Source organism: Bos taurus, chromosome 10 (genome assembly GCF_002263795.3).
Source record: "Bos taurus isolate L1 Dominette 01449 registration number 42190680 breed Hereford chromosome 10, ARS-UCD2.0, whole genome shotgun sequence".
NCBI lineage: Eukaryota > Metazoa > Chordata > Mammalia > Artiodactyla > Bovidae > Bos > Bos taurus.
In genome coordinates, this window is record NC_037337.1 from 13,017,186 (window position 1) to 13,041,176 (window position 23,991).

The 23,991-nt window shown below is 49.7% G+C and overlaps 1 protein-coding gene across 9 annotated transcripts in view; it reads right to left on the bottom strand.

Moving 5' to 3' along the window:
• MEGF11 (multiple EGF like domains 11) overlaps window positions 1-23,991 on the bottom strand; it is a 393,564-nt gene that overhangs the window by 246,746 nt on the left and 122,827 nt on the right. For all 9 annotated transcript variants that reach the window (XM_059890764.1, XM_024997911.2, XM_024997910.2 and 6 more), the window contains exons 2-4: window positions 12,777-12,882; window positions 8,426-8,527; window positions 3,726-3,826 (exon numbers count right to left, since the gene is read on the bottom strand). In XM_059890764.1, the coding sequence (XP_059746747.1) occupies window positions 3,726-3,826; window positions 8,426-8,527; window positions 12,777-12,874 (301 nt within the window). In that variant the 5' untranslated portion in view covers window positions 12,875-12,882. The remainder of the gene's footprint in view (window positions 1-3,725; window positions 3,827-8,425; window positions 8,528-12,776; window positions 12,883-23,991) is intronic.

A 23,991-nucleotide genomic window follows, 5' to 3' on the forward strand; every position in this document is an offset into this window, starting at 1 on the left:
AGAGACACAGATTCGATCACTGGGTTGGGAAGATCCCCTAGAGGAGGGCATGGAAACCCACTCCAGTATTCTTGCCTGGGAAATCCCATGGACAGAGGAGCCTGGAGGGCTACGGTCTGTGTGGTCGCAGAGAGTCAGACACGACTGGGCACACACACAGCTCACACACACACACAAACTCCAGAATGGACAGACAATACACTCTTGCTGTTTAAGCCACCCAGAATGTGGCGCTTTGTAACTCTTGGCCCTGTAACCTGCTCCTCATTCCTTGTTTCCCATTCATCCTAAAGTCACCTCCATGGACATTCCTCTCTGCACTCCATCCCACCATTGTCAATCAGCACATAAATTACAAGTGCCCCAGCACCAAACTGGCCCCCAGGAAGATATAGGGATAAACTTGAAGTAGGTACAGTTGGCAGCATCAAAGGATCTAGATCGAGTCTGTGAACCCAGGTTCAAGTCCTAGCCCTGCCCCGGTTGTGATTTGGGAACCTGGGAGAAGTCCCTTCCTCACTCTGGACCTTACTGTCCCATCTGTATTGTGATAAGATTGACTTCCATGATCTTAGAGTTTCCTTCTGGCTGTGAAATTCTCCCATTTCCTGTCTAGATAATATTTGTTTGCAATCATTTTTGTACTCTTCCCTAGAAACTTACTCTTATAAACTCACCTCAGGGTCCACTTGCTTCATGAACCTCTTCCCTCACTCCCATGACCCTCCACACTTTTTTTTCATATAATATTTACTTTTATTTATATTTATATATTTGACTGTACTGGGTCTTAGTTGCAGCACACGGGATCTTTGATTTTCATTGTGGCATGCGGAATCTTTAGTTAAGGCATGCGAACTCTTAATTGTGGCCTGTGGAATCCAGTTCCCTGACCAGGGATTGAACCCATGCCCCCTGCATTGGGAGCACAGCGTCTTAACTACTGGATCACCAAGGAAATTCCCCCAGCTCTCTCTCTTTCACACTAGTCCAAACCCATTTCCCTTGATCAGGCCCCATTAATTAACATGTTTGCAAGGCAGGATAACGTAGGCATTTAATAAATACTGTGTTGAAACACTCTGTGATGCCTTCCTCGTCTACAGCTGATTTCTCATTAATGCTCAACAGGTGGGTGTGGCTAAAAAGACAGCCTCTCCTCTCAACTCCTTTATACACCCTGCTTTCCAGAGATGCCTGTCAAAGCATCTGTTGCACATATTCCTGAACCAGACCGCCTCCTCCCACCAGGCTGCAGGCTCCCCAAAGCAACAACCATCACTCCTTGCTGTCTACATTCCCCAGCGTTTTCATAATAGGAAGCAACAAACATAAGTGGAGTGGATAAACACAAGCATATGGAAGAAACTCTTCACTGTGGTCCAGAGGACCCCATAAAGGTCTCAAGGGAATCCCTGAACTCACTGAAACTGTGGGCAAAGAGTTTGTGCACATAGCTTTATCTATGATATGCTTTTGCCCAGTGAGAGGATCAGTGGACTTCTGAGAAATTAAAGGTCAAGACTCACAAAAATGTTAAGACCCAAAACCAGGAAGTGGGGAGGTGACACATATTAAGCCCCACCCTGTGCTGTGCCTGGTGGTGAACGTATTACTATTCCCATTTTGTGTGAGTGGAAACTGAGGTTCTGAGAGGGGCCATCTTAATTCCTGAAGAGAAGCAGCACGTCCGGAGTGGCTCAGAGAAGCCTCGAGCCAGACAGCCTAGATTCAAATCCTATCACTTTCTAGCTGTGTGATCTTGGTCATGTTACTTAACAGCTCTGTGACTCAGTTCCTCCATCTGTAAAATGGGAGAACTAAGGGTAGCTACCCCAGAGGGCTGTTGTGAGGAGCTGATGCCTCAATGTATGCAAAGTGATCGGAATGGTGCCTGACATGGGTGTGTAGCCTGAAGACAGTGATAAGGAGGATAAAGAAGAAGATGCTGGGAGTGGCAGAGCTGAGATGCACACTCAGGCTGTGTGACTTTTGCCCCTCGGAGCCATCACCCAGCATGCACAATACCCCACCTCACTGCTGAAACTCTGTGGTGCCCTCCTAGGAAAAGCCTCCAGACCTGAAAGCGGCTTTTCTAGCTTGGCTTCCTGGACGTGTCAGGCCTGTAGCACTGACTCAGCAGGTAACCACTGGCTGTTACATAAGGAGAAGGTGGGAGGCTATAAGCTGCCCTTCCTGGTCAGCAAGGCTGAGCCTGTGCAATCAGGACACTCTGCTTCTGCCCCATCTTCATCTTCCAAGAGCTTTACTGACATCCACTAATGGAAATTAGAAAGGCGATGTGCTCATCCATTCCTGGAGCCCTTGATGATGACCAAAATTCCTTTATAATGTCACTGTGCCCTGAGCACCAGCGGGCCACTCACATCCATCCTGCTCAGGCTTAATGAGTCCGGTGTCCCACTCCACACCTGACTCTTGCTCTGCTTTGAGCAGACAGAGCAGCAGCAGTAAAGCCTTGGTCCTGATCTCAACTCCACACCTGGGTCCCCTCAATGGCCGTCTTGCAAGTGCAGTGTCGACCTAGGCCTTGTTCCAGCCCAGTCCTCTGGCCTGCTCCTGGAAAGCAACATTTTGGGGTTTGCTTTGGGTGAGTATCTTTGTACTTTTGCTGGGAAACCATCATTATTGAACCTATTTGTGAGAGTATTTTTCATTCATTCCTGTAATGCAATTAGGATCGAGTTTCTTCAGCATTAGGGGAGATGTAACATCAGTAGGGGAAAATTGTCATTTCATTCCCGACATCAATACGCCCACTCTGCCCAAATTCTCTGTCTGGTACTAACCTGGTTTACCCTCTCAAAACGCAAGGAGAATACTAACAAGGAAACTCACTCTCCAAATTAAGAGGCAGAAGCTCTGGGGCTAGATTCTTCTCTCAGCCATTAAACAGGGAGCTCCTAGCTTTTCTGACCACTCTCCTTCAGAGGTGAGTAGGAAAGAGTCCCCGAGAGCCTGACCACAGGGCCCTACAATCATTCTTCCAGAGAGGTTGAGTGACTTGCCCAAAGCCACATGGTGTGAGGCTGAGACCAAACCCAGAACCCAGATCTGCAGGCTCCTGGGTGTTCCCTACTGCATGACAGTGCCCTCTACCCACGGGCCTGCAGCTGCCAGAAACCCAGCCCTCATCTCCCTGGGGATACCGAGGCTTCAGTTTTCTGTAGACAAAGAAGGGAAGAATTGACAGGTATCTTTCATGAACTTCAGTGTTTCCCAGGCCTTTTTGGAAATCCCCCCAATTACTGGAACCAGCATCTTTCAATCTTATTCTTGCCATCCAAGGATTTCACCTTCCCTGCTTCCTCTCTTCCATCCGGCCATCCATCCATCCTCGCATCTCTCTCCCCCTCCATCCATTGATCCACTCACCTCTTCTTTCCTCCTTGAGCACCCCGCTCTGTGCCAGCCCTCAGCACTTCTTCCCCATTGTTCCTCAGGCACCCACTCCAGAAGAGTTCACTACTCTCCTGACCCTGTCAAAGCCTAGAACTGATGTGCTTATATCCACCCTCTTAGGAGGCTGATCTGATAGACAAATTTGTGCTAAGGTGTTTGCACCAGACCCATTATTCCCCCAGAGCTGGCAGCAGACAAGGACTTCTGGAGCCCTCAGGTCACTGCCCAGGGCCTAGAAGACAGCCCTACCTCCCTCTCCTTGGTCCCCCTGCCCGCCCCTCCCCACCTCCACCCCCACGTACGTATGCAGAAGTCTCCATTCTCATAGTAGCCAGGACAGCACTGGGATCTTCGCCGGTACATCGTTCGCAGCCCACGCCGATATGCTGTCTTATAACTGATCCTAAGGCACAGGAGAGAAAGCCACTTGAAAGTATTGAAAATCAATCACTCCTGTTAGAATGATATTTGTGTTAAGCTATATCAAGGATGCCATTCAATAATGACTTTAAAATGCATGGCAGCTTCGACTATGAAGGAACACAATAAAGAAAAATCAATGGTGAGATCCGGGCCATCGTGAGGCAGAATGTATTACCGACTCAGCAGTGTTTGCTACACCTGCTGATTTTTCCCCAGTCCCTTCAGAGTGATGTTTAGAAGGGCTGTAGAAGATACTATGGGGGTTACATTGTAGATGATAACTGGAGGCTTCTCGTGAAAACATCCAGACTCAGGGCTGGAGCAGCCCATGGGGTGACCTGGACAGGAGCTGGGCCCTGAGAGTTTCTATGCCAACTGCCACCATCCCAACCATGACTGCTGATGGCTCCTTGGGGATTGGTCCATCCAACTGGAGAACCGAAGCCAAATCAGCCAAAGGACCCCCTGAGTCTGACTAGGTCCCAGAGAGCAGATCAATCTCCCTCACACCAAAAATAACACCGCCTGGGGAAGAGCTTTGCATGCCATCTTGGGAGGGCTCAGAACCAACACCAGCTCTGCAGAAGAAGAAGCTAAGATCCAGAGAGCAGAAGCTGTGGACGGGGAGTCAGAGGCCTGGATTCCAGTTCTGATGCTGGCATGGCTGTTGAGACTTCGCCCTGTGCCAGACATACTCGCAGGCAAAATCTCATTCCAGTCTCTCTCTGAGACAGTAGCATTATTATGCCCCCCTTTATTTATTTATTTTTCTTCCTTAGAGTTTTCCTTCTTATTTTGTTTTATGAAAACTCCCCCTTTGTTTTATGGTTGAGAAAAGTGAGAAGTTAACGACTTGCTGAAGGTCACACAGCTAAAAGTTTCAGAGCCAGGATTCAAACGGAAGTCACTCTCATTTCAGAGCCACTGGGTTTAACCCAGTGGGAACTGAGCCCTGAGCCAGTTCCTACTGGGTGGCTTGCGAAGCTTATGGGATTGCCATTGTGGAGCAGTAAGACAAGGGAAGGGATGGTGTGAGGACTGAATCCAAAGGTGAAAGTGTTAGTCACTCAGTCGTGTCCCCATGGACTGTAGCCCCTCAGGCTCCTCTGTCCATGGGATTCTCCAGGCAAGAATATTGGCGTGGGTAGCCATTTCCTTCTCCAGGGGACCTTCCTGACCTGGGGATCAAACCCGGATCTCCTGCATTACAGGCAAATTCTTTACTAACTGAGCCACCAGGGAGTCCTTAAAGAGGGAGTCAAATTTGGGTAGACAGGCAAAGCCCCTTCCTCACACACAAGGTCAAAATGGAGGAGATATGAAGTGGTTATTAAAGACCAGAGAGAGGAAATAACTTCCCAAGGTCAAAGTTAGAGTCAACCCAAGTCCTTGGAACTTGAAGCCAGAGCTCTTTTACTTCTCCACCAGCACCCCAGGAGAGCCAGCCCTGGGGACCCCTGCTCGGGGGCAGAGTAGCAGGGCCCCATCACTGGAGATATCCCTATTCTGTAACATGGAGGGTCAGGCTAACTTGGGCAGGGAATCCGACAGTATGGGCTAGGCCGGCCCTCCCAGTCCTTACAGCGCTCACTTTATGACAAATGACAGTGTGGGACTCCAGGGAAGTCCGTGATATTTGGGAATGTCGTAAACTAAGGTCATTCTACTTTGTCAAAAGCCCATAATGGAAGGTAAGCCAGCCTCCAAGCAAAGCTACTTCCCCGGCACAGGAAGGCAGCTCCCGGCAATCTCAGGAGTTGTATAAGCCTCCCAGATAAAGAATGACTCAGGGTTGACTCAGAGGTCATGCAGCTCATGCCTCCCACCAAACAGGGTTATCCCCAAGCCCTTCCAGTGTAGAGGCGGTCTCAGCATCATTAAAGCCTCCCAGGAGAGAGGTTCCCCCCTGCTTCTTGCTTGCCCATCTTTGCTGACTCCCGGTGCTGGGGTGGCAAATAGGAGACAGAAGGGGCCAGAGGCCAGGCTGCTATCAGATGGATGCTATGTTCAAACAAGCCATCCCACACTGAAGGAGACTGATGGCGCAGCTGTCAGCATGCACACTCCAGGGCATCAGGAAAGCGGCAAAGCAACTCAATAATTTAGCAAAATAATTCATGTTCCAGAAATGCAGCCTATTTTAATAAGCAGCCGCTCACTCACCCTTCCCCACTGGTGATGGACGGCAGCTCCAGCCTCCAAGTACCCAACAAAGCCACTCCTCAGAGCAAACCTGGCTCTGGCACAGGGCTTGACAGAGTCAGAGAGGGAGCAGGACTTCTCTTTCTGCCTCTGCCTTTGACCAGGGTGACAGGCAGCTACCTCAGCAAATTAGGGGAGGTGAAGGGGTGCAGTAATGGCTGTGTAGCTCCTATGAGACCCACCTTCCTGCAAACAACTGTGCAGTCTGGGGGTGGAGGGGACAACCTACCTAAACAGCACTAGAGAGAGAAGAAAGGCAGATATTGGAGGGAAGTAGACACTTGGAAGAAGGGAATGACATGGGACAAGATGAGCCCAGGGGCAGGTCCCAGGCAACAACATTCCAGGTGGCTAAAATTCAGACAGAGGACACACTGCCTTACTGGTTTGAAGAATCACAGGACAAGGTGAGGGTGAACCCAGTAATTAGAAAGTGACAAAGAAAACCCTAGAAAGGAGAGAACCACAAAGAGGAAGTCCCATATTCTTTGTAAAAAATTCTGCCCCAAATTCCGGCCCTGAATTGCATGTGTGGAGGGCAGGTTACAAAAGGTCCAGAAAAGCCTGAAAATATTGAACTTTCAGAGTTTGGAAATTGAGTTTAGCCAAGTTACTTAGCTGCTAAAACAACCAACCAGAAACAATATAAGAGAACATTAGAGAGTTCAGTCTCTTTTGTTTGTAATGCCCAGAATACAATTCAAAATTACTAGACACATAAAGAAACTAGAAAATTGTACCTTTATAAAAGAAAAGGCAGTCAATGAAGACCAACTCTCAGATGGCCCAGATGTTAAAATTAGCAGACAAGGATTTTAAAGCAGCTATTAAATCTATGTTCAATGTTTCACAGCAAGTTACTAGCAAAACCCCCAAAGAAAATGAGGACTTTGGCTTTTCAGCATGGAGCAAGTTTCCCTATCCATGTTTCTTCCCAACATGATTCCTACAGAACATCAAAGAGCAACCAGGCCCACAAGGAGGGAGCAAAAGAAATCTGGAGGCAACACAGATGCCCAACAACTAGGAAACGGGCCTACCAGGCATCCTCTTTCTCACTGACCCTTCATCTGCTGAATTATCACTCCCTTAAGTAACAAAGCTATCTTGCCTGTAACTAACCCCTCAGTTTTCTCCACTTTCCCCTGCTTTGTTCAAAGTATTTTTACATCCCTGACCTCACTGGACCCTACAGGTATGTAGGGCAAGTATTAAAGTGTTAGTCACTCAGTCTCGTCCAACTCTTTGCAACCCCATGGCAACTAGGGAGAGAAAAGAGGAAGGAAGAGAGAACATGTTTTGTTGGATGACCCTGGGCAAGTCATTCTGTTTGGGGATTCCCTGTGTACTCTTCAAATATGTAATGACCCCTCAGGCTCCTCCATCCATGGGATTCTCCAGGCAAGAATACTAGAGTGGGTAGCCAATTCCTTCTCCAGGGGATCTTCCTGACTCAGGGATCGAATCCAGGTCTCCTGCATTGCAAGTGAATTCTTTACCATCTGAGTCACCAGGGAAGCCACGTAGGGCAAGGGTCATTACGTATTTGATGAGTACACAGGGAATCCCAAAATAGAATGACTTGCCCAGGGTCGTCCATCAAAACACGTCCTCTTTTCCTTCCTCTTTTCCCTCCCCAGCGCCATGAGAGCACAGCATAATTTCCAGGAGGGCTGCAGACAAGAGAGCAGGATTCCCATGTGCAATCATTCAGATGGAGCTCTTCCCATGGGCAGCCTGGCTAAGGCGCCAAGAGGTTCTGGACTCTAGCCTTCATTCTGTTCTCCAAGCCCAGTCCCCTGTATGGGACAACATCTGCTCCAACAGGAGCCCTCTGAGGTTAGCTTTCCCCCAGGAGCAGACCCTGAGACAAGGATTCAAAAGCAAGCAGTTTATCTAGGAGGTGATCCCAGGAAGCACTGGGAGGGGCATGGGAAAATGAGACAGGGAAGTAAAGGCAGACATTCAGGGTGTGCTTTTGAGCAGCTCACTGCTGTGGGCGCCTGGGGTTCCATCCCCCTGAGGACCATGAATCTTTTAAGAACAGGCCTCAGAGTTGGCCCCTCTGCCCTAGGGGTAAGGAAGCTGAGATATTCTTCCACTAACTCCCCATCTGTTATTGGGTGAGGGATGCCCCCCTAGGGTAATCATTCTCGAGCACTTTCCACCTGCCCTGCCCATGAGCTGCTCTGACTACAAAGAAGCCCCCAGCAGCGCCTCTTGGGTGAATAGCAGGAGCAGGTACCAAGGGGTTTCAGGGGGGCACTGACTCCATCTGCTAGGAGGGTTTTTCACTACCTTGTAGGAAGGTGAGCCTGAGGGTTGCCTCTCCCTTCCCTCACCCACCCTCTACCTACTACCCGAGAGAAGTACTCACCTGTGTCTGGTACACTTGAACCAGTTGAGGATGTCTGTGCAGCGCGTGTAGTAGATTTGATCAAAGGGGTGTGCGTATGATTCTTGGACGGTCACGGCATAGCTGAGAACCAGACAGGAGATGGAAGCTGTGGTCAGTTCTTGGGAGGTGGAGCTGATATTCAGAATGGGGTCTCCCTTCCCAGGGGAGCCAGGCCCCACAGCCAAGTGTCAAGGGCTCCAACCTCCCCTGCCTGACTCTATTCTCCTCCTGCCCTGGGTACTCTTGGGTTTCAAACCTTCTTGACCCCAGGTAAGATGCAGGACACACCCCTTACTGTCTTTTGAAGCTCATCTTTTCAGCTCATCTTCTGAAGTTCGAATTCATTTGTTCATTTAATGGAGAATGAATAAAGTTTGCATTTATTCTACTTGGTTCTGGAAGGCCCAAAGCCAGCAAGTTTTAAAATACTTTCTGCTTGTTCATATCTTTATGGTTTTCAAAGTGCATGTATGGAAGCTGATCTTTGCTGCAACATTATGAAATAAGTGGTCACATTTTATAGATGAAGAAACAAAGGCTTAGAGGTGGCTTGCCCAGGTCACATAGCTGGTACCAGTAACTGCTCATATTTGAATGTCCTATGTTAAGTGTTTTAAGCCCTCTTAATCCTCATCTTGTAAGGTAGGTAGTGGCGTTGTTAGCCTCACTTTACAAACGACGAAACAGAGCATCAGAGTGGTTAAGTGACTTCCTCAAGGTCACGCAGGTACCCTTTGCTCTATTATAGCTCTAGTATAGCTGGGCATGCATCGAGGCCACGCCCCCAGACCTCCTGATCAAAGTGGCATCTTGTTACCTGCCTATTAGCTGTAAACTGGACCAGTGGGTAGAAGCCACTCGCAAGCAGCTCTCAGCTTTACCAAAATAAGCCTTTCTACCTGCCTGCACTGGCAGGAATGCTATAAGAAAGCAGTCACACGGGGGTGGAAAGTGAAGATCACACTTTCTGTGCAGGAGGGGACAGGACCTCAGCTGAGAGTTCAGGAATTAATTTTGTGTCAGTTGGTATTATTCAGCGCTTTCCCCCAGAAGGCTCACTGACTTGGGCCAGATGGCCAGGTCCAGGCTATAAAAGCCCATCTGCTTTGCCTGAGGAAACTGTCAGTTTACTTGAGAGAGGAGGGCTGGGGCAGGCCAGCCCCCTCCCAAGTGGATCCCCAGCAGGCTCGCTGCCACCAGAAATGTCAAAGGTCTCTAGCTCAGGAAGAGGAAGCCAGGAGCTGTCAGCGAGCACACGGACTCGGGGTGGTGGGAAATTCTGTCTCTGCCGCACAGAGGATGTTAGGAGGCCCCTGCCGAGCTGCTATACCAGCACCTTAGAGATATGCGTCAGAAGCACGTCTATGCGGAAGTGACCCGGACCTGTTTCCCTCCACGAGGAGTCTCTCCTCATTCATCCATCAAAGCAGTAATTCAGCTTGGAGAAACTGAGCTCGTCATCTGCTCTTGACATCCCCAAGCCCCTTCCAGCTCTGAAAGTCTATGACCCTGGGCTCCTGCATCTCTACTGAGTCTTGGGGGCAGGAGAACAAATGGATAAGGCCACAGGGGCTCTGGGTCAAGTTTCAACTCTGTCACTTGTTAGCACTACATCCTTAGATATAATACCTAACTAGCATAAGCCTCCATTTCCACACCTGTAAACTGATGATAAATATTACCAGGGACTTCATACAGTTACCACGAGGATTATGGGAGGCAATGATAGCATCTCTCAGGGTGGTGGGAAGGTAAAGCAAGATGACACAGGTAAAATGCTCAACAAAAGATATTACACAGCTTAATGGGTATACCATCAGTGCCTAATAGATGCTGGCCATCATCATTATACGACTGGCAGTGACTCACCTCCTTGCCGGGCACTGAGGGATAGTTCCTCCCTGACCACAGTAGGGAATGGGGAGCAAGACCCACACACTGACCAGACTCCCCACCCAGGGAATCAGGTGTCCCTCCCAGCACAGATAAGAACAGTGGGTGCTCCGAGAAAGGGCATCAGCTCAACAGAAGCGGTGGGGAGAGTGTCATGGGGGACAGATCCGGCTCTGCCAGGGGGGCCCTACACCAAGAAAGTCAGACAACCAGACCTTGAACCAACTCCAAGTTTCCGGGTGAAGTGTGTGCCCCTGGTTTCATGGCTGGGTGGTTTAACATGCTCATTTGCCAACATGCTAATGAGGGGCCAGATTAATCTTGTAGAGCTGGGCTTTACTAGCCAGAGGAGGTCTTTCAGCTGGGTTTTATAGTGGAGGGGCATAATTAAGGAGGAGCCTGCCAGAAGCACTAATCCATCTGGGAAATTCTCCCTAAGTGGTCTCTGGGGAACAGGGTGTGTTTCTGGAATGACACAGACTAGACTCATCCGTGCACAGCTGGCAGTGGAGCTCAATTGGAAGAACCAAGAAGGAAGGGGTGTCTGGTGACATGGGCCTCACTGCACAGTCTCCCGCCTTGGGGCTGGAGAACCCCTTCTCCTTTTAGCTGCTGGAGTCTCTCCTCATTCATCCGTCAAAGCAGTAATTCAGCTGATCGCCCAAACAGCCCGTAATGCCTGCTCCGTGCAGGTTTGGATCAGAATATTTTCACATTCCAAAGGAGTTCATGTTGGGCAGATTTAGAAAATTAGAGAGTTTGGTTTAAGTTTGAACTGACCCACTGGTACACGTGGCGCTCAGAGAAGAGGAAAGTCAGGGTGGCCCCTGCCATCAGGGAAGGCTTCCTGGAGGGGCGGTCAGAGGCACTGGGAAGGCAGAGGTGAGCAGATAGGAAGGAGGCCTCCCAGAAGCTAGGATACAGCACAGACATCGGCAGGAAGCAATGGTACCCCAGCTGGGAAAGGTGGATGAGACAGGGCTGCTGAGACTGAAGTCTGCAAACCAAAGACTAATGTGGAAGTCACCTGCTTTCTCCCTCACCCACTGGGGAAAAAAAAGGTTTACATTCCCCCAAACTGGGAGGGGTAAAGGGCCTGGAATCCCCTCAGAGTCACGTGGAAAGCTTATAAAACTGTATCTGCATAGGCTCCACCCCAGACCTAGGGGATCAGAGTCTGGGCAGAGAGGACCCACGAAACTCTGCTTTTCACCTGCTCTTCAGGGGGCCTGATGTGCAGCAGGATCTATGTTAACTGTCCCTGCAGAGCTGAGTCCTCAACAAGAAAAGACAATAATTGAGCTTCACGGTCCTCAAAGCCCTTTCAGGAAACTGGTACCCTGATCATCCAACAAGCCTGTGAGGCAGGAGTAATTCTGCCCCCGATTTCAGAGAGACAGAGGTAGTCTGGGAGTGGTTCAGAGACATCTGAAAATCACAGGGCTAACAGATGGAAAACTCCAGATGGGCGTGAACCAAGATCTCATCACTGATCGCATCACTGTTCTTCCCACTTCCCCAAAAAGCAGCAGCCCACTTCCATTCCAGCCTTTCCACTCCAGGCTCAACCTGGTCAACGGAGGCAACAGCATCCCTCCGCCTCCTCAGCCAGTCTCTCCAGGTCCCCGGGTGAGGGGACACTCCCTGCTGTGGGGCTGGGACATTCACCCTCACAGGCATGGAGCATGATCCCCTCCCCCACTCACCAGCCCTCCTCTACCACCCGCTTCCCCCATCGGGTCCCCATCTTAATTTTATTCATTTGATTTATTAACATCTAAGTGGCAGAGTCATCCTGGTCAGCGTGGCCAATCAATTCCAGGGTTTAATTCGGTTTTTCCTGATTGGGTCTCTGGTCACTGTCTTTCTGCTCACCAAAATCAATACTTTCACCTTGTGCTTCAAAGTCAGGTCCTCTGCAGGGCCCTGGCCTGTTCCCCCGGACCTAGTGCCACAGCCAGAATGTAGCTGCCCTTCCCTGGTCAGCCCACACCCCCAGGCTCCTCGAAGCAGGCTGCTGGCCGCCCCACATGGTGAGCTGCTGCAGTGCTGCCAGTCCTGGGAGACCAGGAAGGCACCGCAGCCTTGGAGAACAGAACCTCTGGACCACAGTCCCTTCTCCTCATCTTTATAGGGGTGGTCACTGAACCCCTCTGGAACTCTTTTTCCTCATCTGTAAAGTGGCTGGAAGTGCGAATTCAGGAAAGAAAGTGTCAGCTACCAGGCTGCCTCATTTACATTGCCTGTCACTCAGCGCCCCCACCCTCATCCCCACCCCCATAGTCTCGGACAGAATCTATATGGGTTTGGCCTGCCTTTCAGGATCGTGCTATGTCCCCAGCTGGACTGCAGGCCCTTGGTGGATGGCTTGCCAGCAGTGCCAAGACTAGGGTGAAGCCCCCAGGGAGTGCCTGGCCGTCCAAGAGCTACATCTTACCTCTCCCAGTGGCTGCACACGTTGGGGTCCTCGGGGTTCAGGGAGAGGACGATTTGCAGGAGGGAGCCAACAATGAGTCCTGCTGCTGAGAGCACCATCCTGGGCCCTGCAAGGAAGAACAAAGAGAGTGGTGTCATTAATCACATCATCTTCCCAGGCATCTGTTTGGCACCAAGACGCCTTACATGAAGTGGCGGAAGAGGTTCGCTAAGCTGCAAAGTTCTGCATCATCATCATGTAACGAGCATCTGATATTTCACACTTGCAGGCTTCGACTAACACGGTAACACTTCACCAGTTCTGAGTAACTGGGTAGTGGGAAGCCTGAGTCAGGGAAACGTTAAATTACTGGTCAGAGCTTCTCAAAGTTTTTTGGTTCATGGACTGCTTTTAGAATCTAGTGAAAGTTACAGAACTTCTCCCCTGAAATATGCCCATATGCACACCATTTGGCTGTGATTTCAGGGTGTCCTGAAGCCCCTGAGTCCATCCTTGGACCAAGAAACTCTGATATACTGCCTTAAAAGCAGCACCCTTCGCTGTCCCTTCTCCCTCAACTTTTTTTTTTTTTTGGCCGCCCTGTGCAGCATGCAAGAACCTAGTTCCCTGACTGGGGATGGAACCTATACCCCCTGCAATGGGAGTGGGGAATCCTATCCACTGGACTGCCAGGGAAGTCCCTCATCTTTGTTATGCTTTGCCCATTCACTTCCTCTCTCAACTCTTTCCTTCAGTGAAGACAGAGAAGAAAGATATCTGGTGTGGCCCTGGGGACAGCGAAGCTGAGAAAATCCTTCTTGGCAGCTCTGGTCAAACAACTTGCCCAGAAGGCTGGCCCTTGCTTCTCTTGCTCCCATGGGCTATCACCTACTGACACCCAGGGTGATATGTCTCTGCACATCATACCCACCGGCAGGTGAAGGGCTTCGACAGCCTGGTAAGAGGTTTGAGGAAGCGGCTTGTAGAGTTGATCCCAGCCCCTGAAGTGACAGCCTAAGACAGGTGTTAAGTGGGCCTACACAGCTGCCAACCCCCTGGGGTCCCTGGAACTGAGGATTCCCTATCAGAGGGCTCCTCATAGAGGCAGAGAACCATTAAAATGGGTAGGAATAGCTGAAATGACCTCCAAGGCTCCCTCCTGTCCAGGACTCCATGGTTCTATAGCCTTAGAGAACTGGCCGAGTGTTCTCATCCTAGTTGGGATGCAGGGGGCCCCAGAGCTACCTCCAGGGGACCTGCAATCCATTCGTGCTCCAACGTCAGCTACAGACTGAAAGAATACTGTAACTCAGAGAGACAGCGCTATATTTCATGTGTTCATAGATGTGATTGTGATTTGCTTAAAAGCTTTACCAAATTCAGAGGAGCTTTTATTCTCAATCAGCCATACTGAGGAAAAAAGAAAAACAAGGCAGCTTCTAATAACTGGGGGCAGGGAGGGTATAGAAAATATTTTGACATTGAAAAGGGGTCCCCAGGCTTGAAATGCTTGAGGATTTCTAGTCTGTTGGCCCAGAGTTTACCGACAAGGAAGCGCTCAGCCTTCTTGGGGGCAGTGAATAGTAGCAGGGATGCTGCACGCACCCCCAGGCTGTACTCAGAGGGAAGCCAAATGGAGCTTCTGCCTTCGTGAAAGGTTAAACTCTCTCCTCCCCTGCCTCAACACTTTCCCTGTTAAACTCTTTCTTAGCAGCTCCTTCAAAGATAAACAAATTGTCACAAATTCTATGTAACCATGGGGGTCCAATTGATGATTAATGAGGCTTTTCTCTCTGTTTGAGATCTGCAGATAATCTGGGTAAATGGATTCTGAAAATCGGCTAACCTAAAGAGAAAAGCGATTCTGCACAATTCGCAGTGTCCAGCAGTCACCAGCCGCAGCCACTCCTCACTCCCCCACCAGCTCACCCTGCCAACTCCATCAGTGCCTGGAGAGACTGACTCCGCACTCCCTGAGCCCCACAGTGCTAGGGCTGCCGGGCATTTCGACGCATTCTCCTCCCAGAGAAGGTGAGACCTTCCCCTTTGGGAAGAGAAGGAACCGGCCCAGACGGGCATTGAGTTTGGGGGATGGGCATCTTCTTCCAGGTGCTGATTGGGCTGATCAGGCATCAGATACAGAAACAAAGGACACACAGAAAGGCTCACAAAGTCTGACCGCCAGGCGGAGATGCCTGGCCTTGATTCTCTCCATGGCCTTGTCTCCTTACTCTGTTGTGGCTTTTTTAAAAAAATATTTATTTATTTATTTGGCTCAGAGCCGGACACGACTGAAGCGACTTAGCAGCAGCAGCAGCAGCAGGTCTTAGCTGCAGCACGAGGGACCTTCGATCTTTGTTGTAGGCATGTGGGATCTAGTTCCCTGACCGGGGATCAAACCTGGGCCCCCTGCATTGGGAGGTCAGCATCTTAGCCACTGGACCACCAGAGAAGTCCCTGTCTCATTACTTTGGCTGATCCTGTGTGTTAGTTGCTCAGTTGTGTTTTTGGAACCCATTGGACTGTAGCCTGCCAGGCTCCTCTGTCCATGGAATTCTCCAAGCAAGCATCCTGGAGTGAGTAGACATTCCCTTCTCCAGGGGATCTTCCCAACCTCGAACCTCGGTTTCCTGAATTGCAGGCAGATTCTTTACCATCTGAGCCAGGCCCATGCTGTAATCTTGAGCGTTTTTCTGAGAGGACCTCCCCCAACCTGACCCTGCCCTACCCCCACCCCCAGATGCATCTTCAAATTTATGAAGCTTAGAATATCACAGGGTGAGGCCACCTGGACTAGTGGAGACTTCTCTGGCTGCTTTTGATCCATGCTGGCGGGAGAGGGCTGGCAAATGGAGGTAACTTGGATCGTGGCTATAATTGAGGAGATCTGTTTAAATCTTTGTGAAAACCTTTCCCTCTGAGTCAAACCTGGGCAGGACAGTTTGCCTGATTCCCACTGAGATACCTGGACACCAGGGCACAGAGAGGGTAACAGGTGTTTGGAGAAGCAGGCAGGAGGCAGAAGCGGATGCGGGAGCACAGGACACGGCCAGCCAGCGGGGTCTGACGCTGCACTCCTCAGTTATCAGAGTGTGTCAAGGCTACAGAGCAGAGGGTGCTCCCCAGGACTGACACCCAAGCCTTGAACAGCCCGTCACCAGTATTCACAAAGTTCCCTGTCTGAGGCCAAGTCTGCCTCTGTGGTGGTGTGGTTGTAGGGAAAGATGCCAGCCTGCGGGTACAAGAGTTGACCCCTCTAGGACCCCCTCAGCCCTCAGGCTTTTTCTTTGAACATGGCCAGTCTAAAAGATTCAACCTTGCCACCCTTCCCTCCTCCCCAGGTCACACCTCACACAGCTCCCCTGCCCTCAATGCTCTTCTTCCTCAGTTCTGCACCTCCAAACACCATCCACGCCCAGGCACCCTCCCCTCTGCATGGCTTGGCACCTACAGCATGCCAGGCACGCTACACTCATCTAGCTTACAGCCTGGCCACACGGTCCAGCACTCATCGCCTCCCATCTTGCCGTGAGGTCTTTGCCAGCGTGTTGACTTCATCTTTCCGACGTGTCCATGAATGCTTTGAAACTCAGGTCGAGTCGTAGGCTGTTGCCAGTCAGCTCCTTTTGGGATCTGATTTGAGAAAATGTGTTTCTACTTGTCTCAGCCACTTCACTGAGGTGGAGTGAAGAGCAGCCACAAAGGAGCTGTCCCCACATGGGGCAACTCATCGCCATTAACTTTAATGGGGCTTCCCCAGGCTCTCTCTCTGAGGACAGATCCCAAAGACATATGCTTATGAGATGCTGAGGGAAAATCAATCCTGCCTTGGTGGTTGTTAGGCTGACTCCATTCAGAGTGACAGAGGTTAACACAGCAGGCACTATCTGATTCGGGGCATTAATAATTAAATAAGAAAATGCCCCTGGTTTCCCTTCAGAGGAAGAAAACTTGTAAACAGTTCAGCCGGTTCCCTCCCCTCTGGTCCATGCTCCCCACACAGTAAGCCGCAGAGGAAGGGAGTGAAGTTCTAGAAGTGGAGAAATTTCTTTCCCGATTGGCTGCTTTACACCTGCTCAACTGGAGGTGAGGCTGACACCTGCCCACATGTATAGCTACTCTGCACACCTGGCAGGGCCTTAACTAATCAAACTCCTGGAGTACTACTTGCCTAGCCCTGGGCTATGCTTCCAGGATGCAAAGAAATAACCCAAGTCAACTACAGTCCATTTTCAGAGGCTAAAGCAGCAAGCAGTTGAGTCCCCTGGAGGCTTATAGAAAGCTTGGTGGAGCAGATGGGACTAAAGACAGACCATGGACAGAGGAGCCTGGTGGGCTACATACAGTCCATCGGGTTGCAGAGAGTCAGACATGGCTGAGTGACAGAATACGGAAAGGGAGGACAGATAAAGGGCCTTCGGGGCAAGTACTGCAGAAGGCAGCACGTGGAGGCAGGAAGGTGCAGGTGCCGCTGGAGAGTCTAGGAGGGTTTGCACTGCGGAGCAGAAGTGGGCAGCATGGGAAACTTTGCCAGGCATTTTCCAAAATTGGGTTCTATGAAGCACTAGCCCCATGAGCTACTGATAAAATCTCCCAGACGAAGGTTGCCATGAGTGACCAAGTTCAGGAAATGCTGCATGCTGTGTCCTCATCTTAAATATTCAGTGTATCTGAGCAGACCTTGGGCTCTGGGAAGACCCAAAGTAAAGACACCTGTTTGGTTGTTTCACCCAGTCTTTCCCATAGAACTTTCTAGTGACCTCTGTAGCAACAGAGTTCTTTGGGATGCTAGTTTGGTCAATTCTGCTCCTCTCCATCAAGCCTGGAGGAAGTCCCAGTCCTGACCATCTGCATCCTCAGAGTTCATATCCTCCTGTTTATGCTAACACTTGAGAGCCTTCTGTGCCTGGCATCTGGTGTTAAAGGGACTCTACCACTGGGTATTAAAGAGACATCATAGCTGACCCTGGGCTTTCTGTCCTGGCCTGGGTCAGCCTTGCAGGCTGAGCAGACCTTAGAGCTGGCAGCATCCTCTGGAGATCCCATCTTCTCCTGGGCCCCTGCCAGCACCAGCACCTGCAGAATCCAGCTTGTCTCTCTGATGGCAACAAACACCTGGCCAGACACCAGCTGTTCACATTAGGCAAGATGCGTAAAACCAGGACAGAGGGCAGGCAGACAGATGGCCTCTGCCCCAGGATCAGTTGTGATGACCTCACAGTCCATCTGTGCAAAAATCTTCCCCCACATGCTTCGCTTCCACCACCTGCCTTGTCATCCTGAATGTGCCAAAATCTTGGACACTGGAACCTGGTCTGTGTACCTGGAACCTGCTCTCTGTCCATCCCAGTCTCCTCCAGGGAGCCCTTCCTTCTCAGCAACTTTGCACGGGCAGCAGGGGTGGCAGTGGTCAGGCTCTGGGCCCTGGGGGGTTTCCAGTCACAATGCTGGGGATCGATTGGTAGTAGCTACTTGCAATGCTCTCCTGAGGAATGGGGCTGAAGGGAACATGCTGTGGTTGATTAGTGATGTCTGTTGCAGGCACAGGATGGGAAAGGGACACATGGGTGCCACGCACTTGCTGTCCCTGCCCTACATTGCTGAATGGTCGTCTTAACTTTGGAAAGTGCTCCTCTCGTATATGAACCATCTGGATATGGCCTCAGCTCTTCTCTTGGAGCCTTGGAACCTGTCCATCACTTTCCTTCCCTTTGTGTGTGTGTGTGTTAGTTGCTCAGTTGTGTCCGATTTTTTGTGAACCCAGGTTCGACTGTCCATGGGATTCTCCAGGCAAGAACACTGGAGTGGGTTGCCATTCCCTTCTCCAGGGGACCTTCCCAACCCAGGGATCAAGCCCAGGTCTCCTAGCACACAATTAAAACGCAAACACACTGCTTGAGGGCAGGGGTTTTGGTCTATTGTGTCCACTGCCATCCCAGCACCCAGAGCACTGCTGTACAGAGAGGGGGCTCAAACCATCTTTGTCGACTCCACAAACTGTCGATTCTACAGCTAACCACCTCCCCTGGACCTCTCAGCCATCCCGAGTCCCAGGACCAGCCACACTGCCTGTGTCCGTCCTGACAGAGACCACCAAAAACCTGTACTGCCAGCAGGTCTCAGCATGCGAGGCATCCCACCCTGCACTGACATCGCACCGCAGAGACACCAATCTGTTGGCGACGGACACAGAGGGCACCACGACATCCTGAGAGCGATTCACAGACTCCTGCCTGGGCCACCCCACCAGCGCCAGGGGATGTCTGTTCCCGGAACCAGCACAGGGCGGGCATTGAAGCCCACTCAATAGCTCAAGCTGCAGTCAGCGGGGGGGGGGGGGGGGGGGGGGGGGTGGGGGCCTGACCGGAGTTCCGAGAGCCTCATGAAAAGGCGCTTTCAGGCTCGGGATGCAGCAGAAGCAAACTCCAGAGTGAGACTGATAAAGCAAACACCTCACATTCTTCCCAGCATGTGGGTATAGAGAGAGATTTCTATCTTCTATTTATAGAATACACACACACACATACACACTTCTCTGTTTTTTTTTTCCTTAATAAAACAAAAAAGCCAAGTTTGCATTCACTGGGGTAAATGCCAAGGTTATCATCCCATCTAGCCGATCTTCCCCTTCATCTCCCCACTGCTCTCAGCTGGTCCCCAGTCCCCAAGCCCCGCTCTGTTTACTGGCCTCGCTGGGGTCTGATTAGTGCAGATGAAAAGAGGAGCCACGATCAGCCCATAATTAAGAGCTTCACCCTTCGCCTTGATGAAGCCTCCTACCCTCCAGGAATCCCTCCAGGAGCCGGGCTTATGTTGAAGGCTTTCTAATCTCCCTGCACTTAAAAAAAGTTAAAAAAAAAAAAAATCTGTAGCTCTTAATCTCCAAAAGAGTGATTCCCTGACCGCAGAAGAGCAGCAGAAATTCCCAGAGTCAACATGGAGGCCCTGCCAGGAGTCTGCCCACTGGGATCAGTCGGGATTAGAGTCACCTCCTGAGACATGGTAAACGTCCTCGTCCTAGGGCTCCACCAAACCGGTAAATTCTGCTTTCTCCTCGCCCGGGAAAGCTCGGGCTGCAAATCCTGAAAACGGCACCACGGAGAACTGCAGTACCCATTAATCAGGGTCAGAAGGCTGGCCTGCCCCTGTGCCCTCACGCCCCGCGGAGACCAAGTAGTCTTGACATTAGTCAGGCTCGGAGAGAAATAGCAGCATATCCTCGGGGCAGGGAGGAGCGGGAAGGCAGATGGGTAGAAACCAACAAATTCATGAAGCATCCACCTCCCTCTCCTACAGACACAGCCCTGGACTCTGAGGCCTCAGCCTTCCCATTCCCAGGCAGGCAACAGCTGTGCCCCCAGCCTCCAGCCCCTCTAAAGATGAAGGGAGAAAACTTACTGTGTTCGGAGGCCATTCCATTTCTCACAGAGCAATTCTCTCCATCTTTCCATTTCTTTGCAAATCAGGGCACACTCATCTGGCCTGGCCAACCCAGAGGCTGCCTGAGCCCCCTCCAACCCAACCCACTACAGGCCTGCTCTGCTCCCCTCTCCCACTTGTTCTGTGGGCTGTGGGGTTCTCTGAACTGGGGGAGTCCCTTGCGCCCTGGCATTAAGTTATGGCCACATCCCCAAAACCTTCACAGACAAGCCAGTCACTCAGGGCCATACAGCCCCACGGGGATTGGTCCCCATTCCCTCCTGCTCTGCAAAGAACATTTCTAAAACACGAGATGCAAACACAGATGCTCAGATGGGAAAAGAGCTCTGAGGAAGGAGGCCTGTAGAATGATCCATCACCTGGTCAAGTCTCCCCCCTAAACTGATCTGTGAAGGTGAAGGCTGGACAGCAAGCCACGTGGGACCAGAATGGCACCTGGACAGACCTGGGAGCCTCACGTGTCAACACCTCATCCCACTGAAGGGCAAACTACTCCCAGGTGACTTAAAGTCCTCAGGTCACATAGCACACTGATGCCAGCGCTCATGGAAGGGAATAGCAGAGTTGGACTGACATGGCTTCAAATTCTGACTCCACCTTACTGGTTACACAGCCTGGATAAAGTCATTTAACTACTCGGGGGCTGTTTCACATTAATCACATGAGAAAGGACCAACTTCATAGAGCTGTGAGGATATCAAATGAGTCAGCAGGTAAAGTGCTTGGTCCAGAATCGAGCACATAGAATGCACTCAATAAAATATTAGTTTCCTGCCAACTCATATCCCCTCCTTCTACCTCAAGACCCTTCCAACTCTCTAATTCTGAATTCTAGAATTCCTAAGTTCAGTTCATTTCAGTTGCTCAGTCTTGTCTGACTCTTTGCGACCCCATGCACTGCAGCATGCCAGGCTTCCCTGTCCATCACCAACTTGCAGAGTTTATTCAAACTCATGTCCACCAAGTCAGTGGTGCCATCCAACCATCTCACCCTCTGTCATCCCCTTCTCCTCCCACCTTCAATCCTTCCCAGCATCAGGGTCTTTTCCAATGAGTCAGTTCTTCACATCAGGTGGCCAAAGGATTGGAGTTTCAGCTTCAGCATCAGTCTTTCCAATGAATATTTCCTTTCCTAAAAGATTTCCTTTAGGATGGACTGGTTTGATCTCCTTGCAGTCCAAGGGACTCTCAAGAGTCTTCTCCAACACCACAGTTCAAAAGCATCAATTCTTCGGTGCTCAGCTTTCTTTATAATCCAACTCTCACATCCATACATGACTACTGGAAAAACCATAGCTTTAACTAAACAGACCTTTGTTGGCAAAGTAATATCTCTGCTTTTTAATATGCTCTCTAGGTTGGCCATAGCTTTTCTCCCAAGGAGCAAGTGTCCTTTAATTTCATGGCTGCAGTCACCATCTGCAATGAACTTGAAGGGCAAAAAAAAAAAAAAACCCTCTTTCACTGTTTCCATTGTTTATCCACCTATTTGCCATGAAGAGATGGGACCATCCAGTCAAGGCTATGGTTTTTCCAGTAGTCATGTATGGATGTGAGAGTTGGACTATAAAGAAAGCTGAGCACTGAAGAATTGATGCTTTTGAACTATGGTGTTGGAGAAGACTCTTGAGAGTCCCTTGGACTGCAAGGAGAGCCAACCAGTCCATTATAAAGGAGATTGGTCCTCGGTGTTCATTGGAAGGATTGATGTTGAAGCTGAAACTCCAATACTTTGGCCACCTGATGCGAAGAGCTGACTCATTTGAAAAGACCCTGATGCTGGGAAAGATTGAGGGCAGGAGGAGAAGGGGATGACAGAGGATGAGATGGTTGGATGGCATCACCGACTCGATGGACATGGCTTTGGGTAGACTCCAGAAGTTGGTGAGGGACAGGGAGGCCTGGCTTGCTGCTGTTCATGGGGTCACAAAGAGTCGGACACGACTGAGTGACTGAACTGAACTGAACTGATGGGACCAAATGCCATGATCTTAGTTTTCTGAATGTTGAGTTTTAAGCCAGCTTTTTCACTCTCCTTTTTCACTTGCACCAAGAGGCTTTTTAGTTCTTCTTTGCTTTCTTCCATAAGGGTGGTGTCATCTGCATATCTGAGGTTATTGATATTTCTCCCAGCAATCTTGATTCCAGCTTGTGCCACATCCAGCCAAGCATTTCGCATGATGTACTCTTATAAGTTAAATAAGCAGGGTGACAATATACAGCCTTGATGTACTTCTTTCCCAATTTGGAACCAGTCTGTTGTTCCATGTCTAGTTCTAACTGTTGCCTCTTGACCTGCATACAGATTTCTCAGGAGGCAGGTAATGTGGTCTGGTATTTCCATCTCTTAAAGAATTTTCCACAGTTTGTTGTGATCCACACAGTCAAAGGCTTTGGCATAGTCAATAATGCAGAAGTAGATGTTTTTCTGGAACTCTCTTGCTTTTTCAGTGATCCAACAGATGTTGGCAATTTGATCTTTGGTTCCTTTGCCTTTTCTAAATCCAGCTTGTACATCTGGAAGTTCATGGTTCATGTACTGTTGAAGCCTGGCTTGGAGAATTTTGAGCATTACTTTGCTAGTGTGTGAGATGAGTGCAATTGTGCGGTAGTTTGAACATTCTTTGGCATTGCCTTTCTTTGGGATTAGAATGAAAACTGACCTTTTCCAGTCCTGTGGCCACTGCTGAGTTTTCCAAATTTGCTGGCATATTGAGTGCAGCACTTTCACAGCATCACCTTTCAGGATTTGAAATAGCTCAACTGGAATTCCATCACCTCCACTAGCTTTGTTTGTAGTGATGCTTCTTTTTTTTTTTTAGTTTTTATTATTTTATGATTTTATTAGAAGAATAAAGTTTTTAAAATTTTGTTAATGTTCATCTTCCCTCTTTTTTTTTTACTTTTTTTCCTGTACTTTTTTTTTAACTTTATTTTATTTTTAAACTTTACATAATTGTATTAGTTTTGCCAAATATCAAAATGAATCCACCACAGGTATACATGTGTAGTGATGCTTCTTAAGGCCCACTTGACTTCACATTCCAGGATGTCTGGCTTTAGATGAGTGATCACAGTGTCGTGGTTATCTGGGTCATGAAGATCTTTTTTGTATAGTTCTTCTACGTATTCTTGCCACCTCTTCTTAATATCTTCTGCTTCTGTTAGGTCCATATCATTTCTGTATCTTTATACGAAATGTTCCCTTGGTATCTCTAATTTTCTCAAAGAGATCTCTAGTCTGTCCCATTCGATTGTTTTCCTCTATTTCTTTACATTGATCTCTGAGGAAGGCTTTATTTCTCTCCTTACTATTCTTTGGAACTCTGCATTTAAACGGAATTCTAATTTCTAAGGATCTAGGGAAATGCTGACTGAAAGATCTTCTGCTGGAAAATCTGGGCTTCACTATATGTATTTGGTGACCCCAGGGTCAGTCTGAAATGTATAGTTATTAAATGGTCTCATCGACTCATTCAGCAAACATTTACTGAACACTTGCCAGTCACTGCAGACACAATAATTCAAGCAGGCCCTGTCCCTAGACCCCAGACACCTGCCGGAGCGTGTATGGAAATGGCCACGAGACGGCAATGGACCCAGGATGTGGCTTAACTCAAAGTGCCGAGGCCTTTGCCTGGCAGGAAGCCCCAGGCAAATATCAGAGACATTTGCTGCAACTGATGCATACCATCCCCACAGGTCCTGCACACGGTGGATCAGGCCCATCTCCATTCCACTTGCCTCTGAGTTCACTCTTGTCCAGGGCTGTGGGGGATTCCCAAGCCTGGTCAGT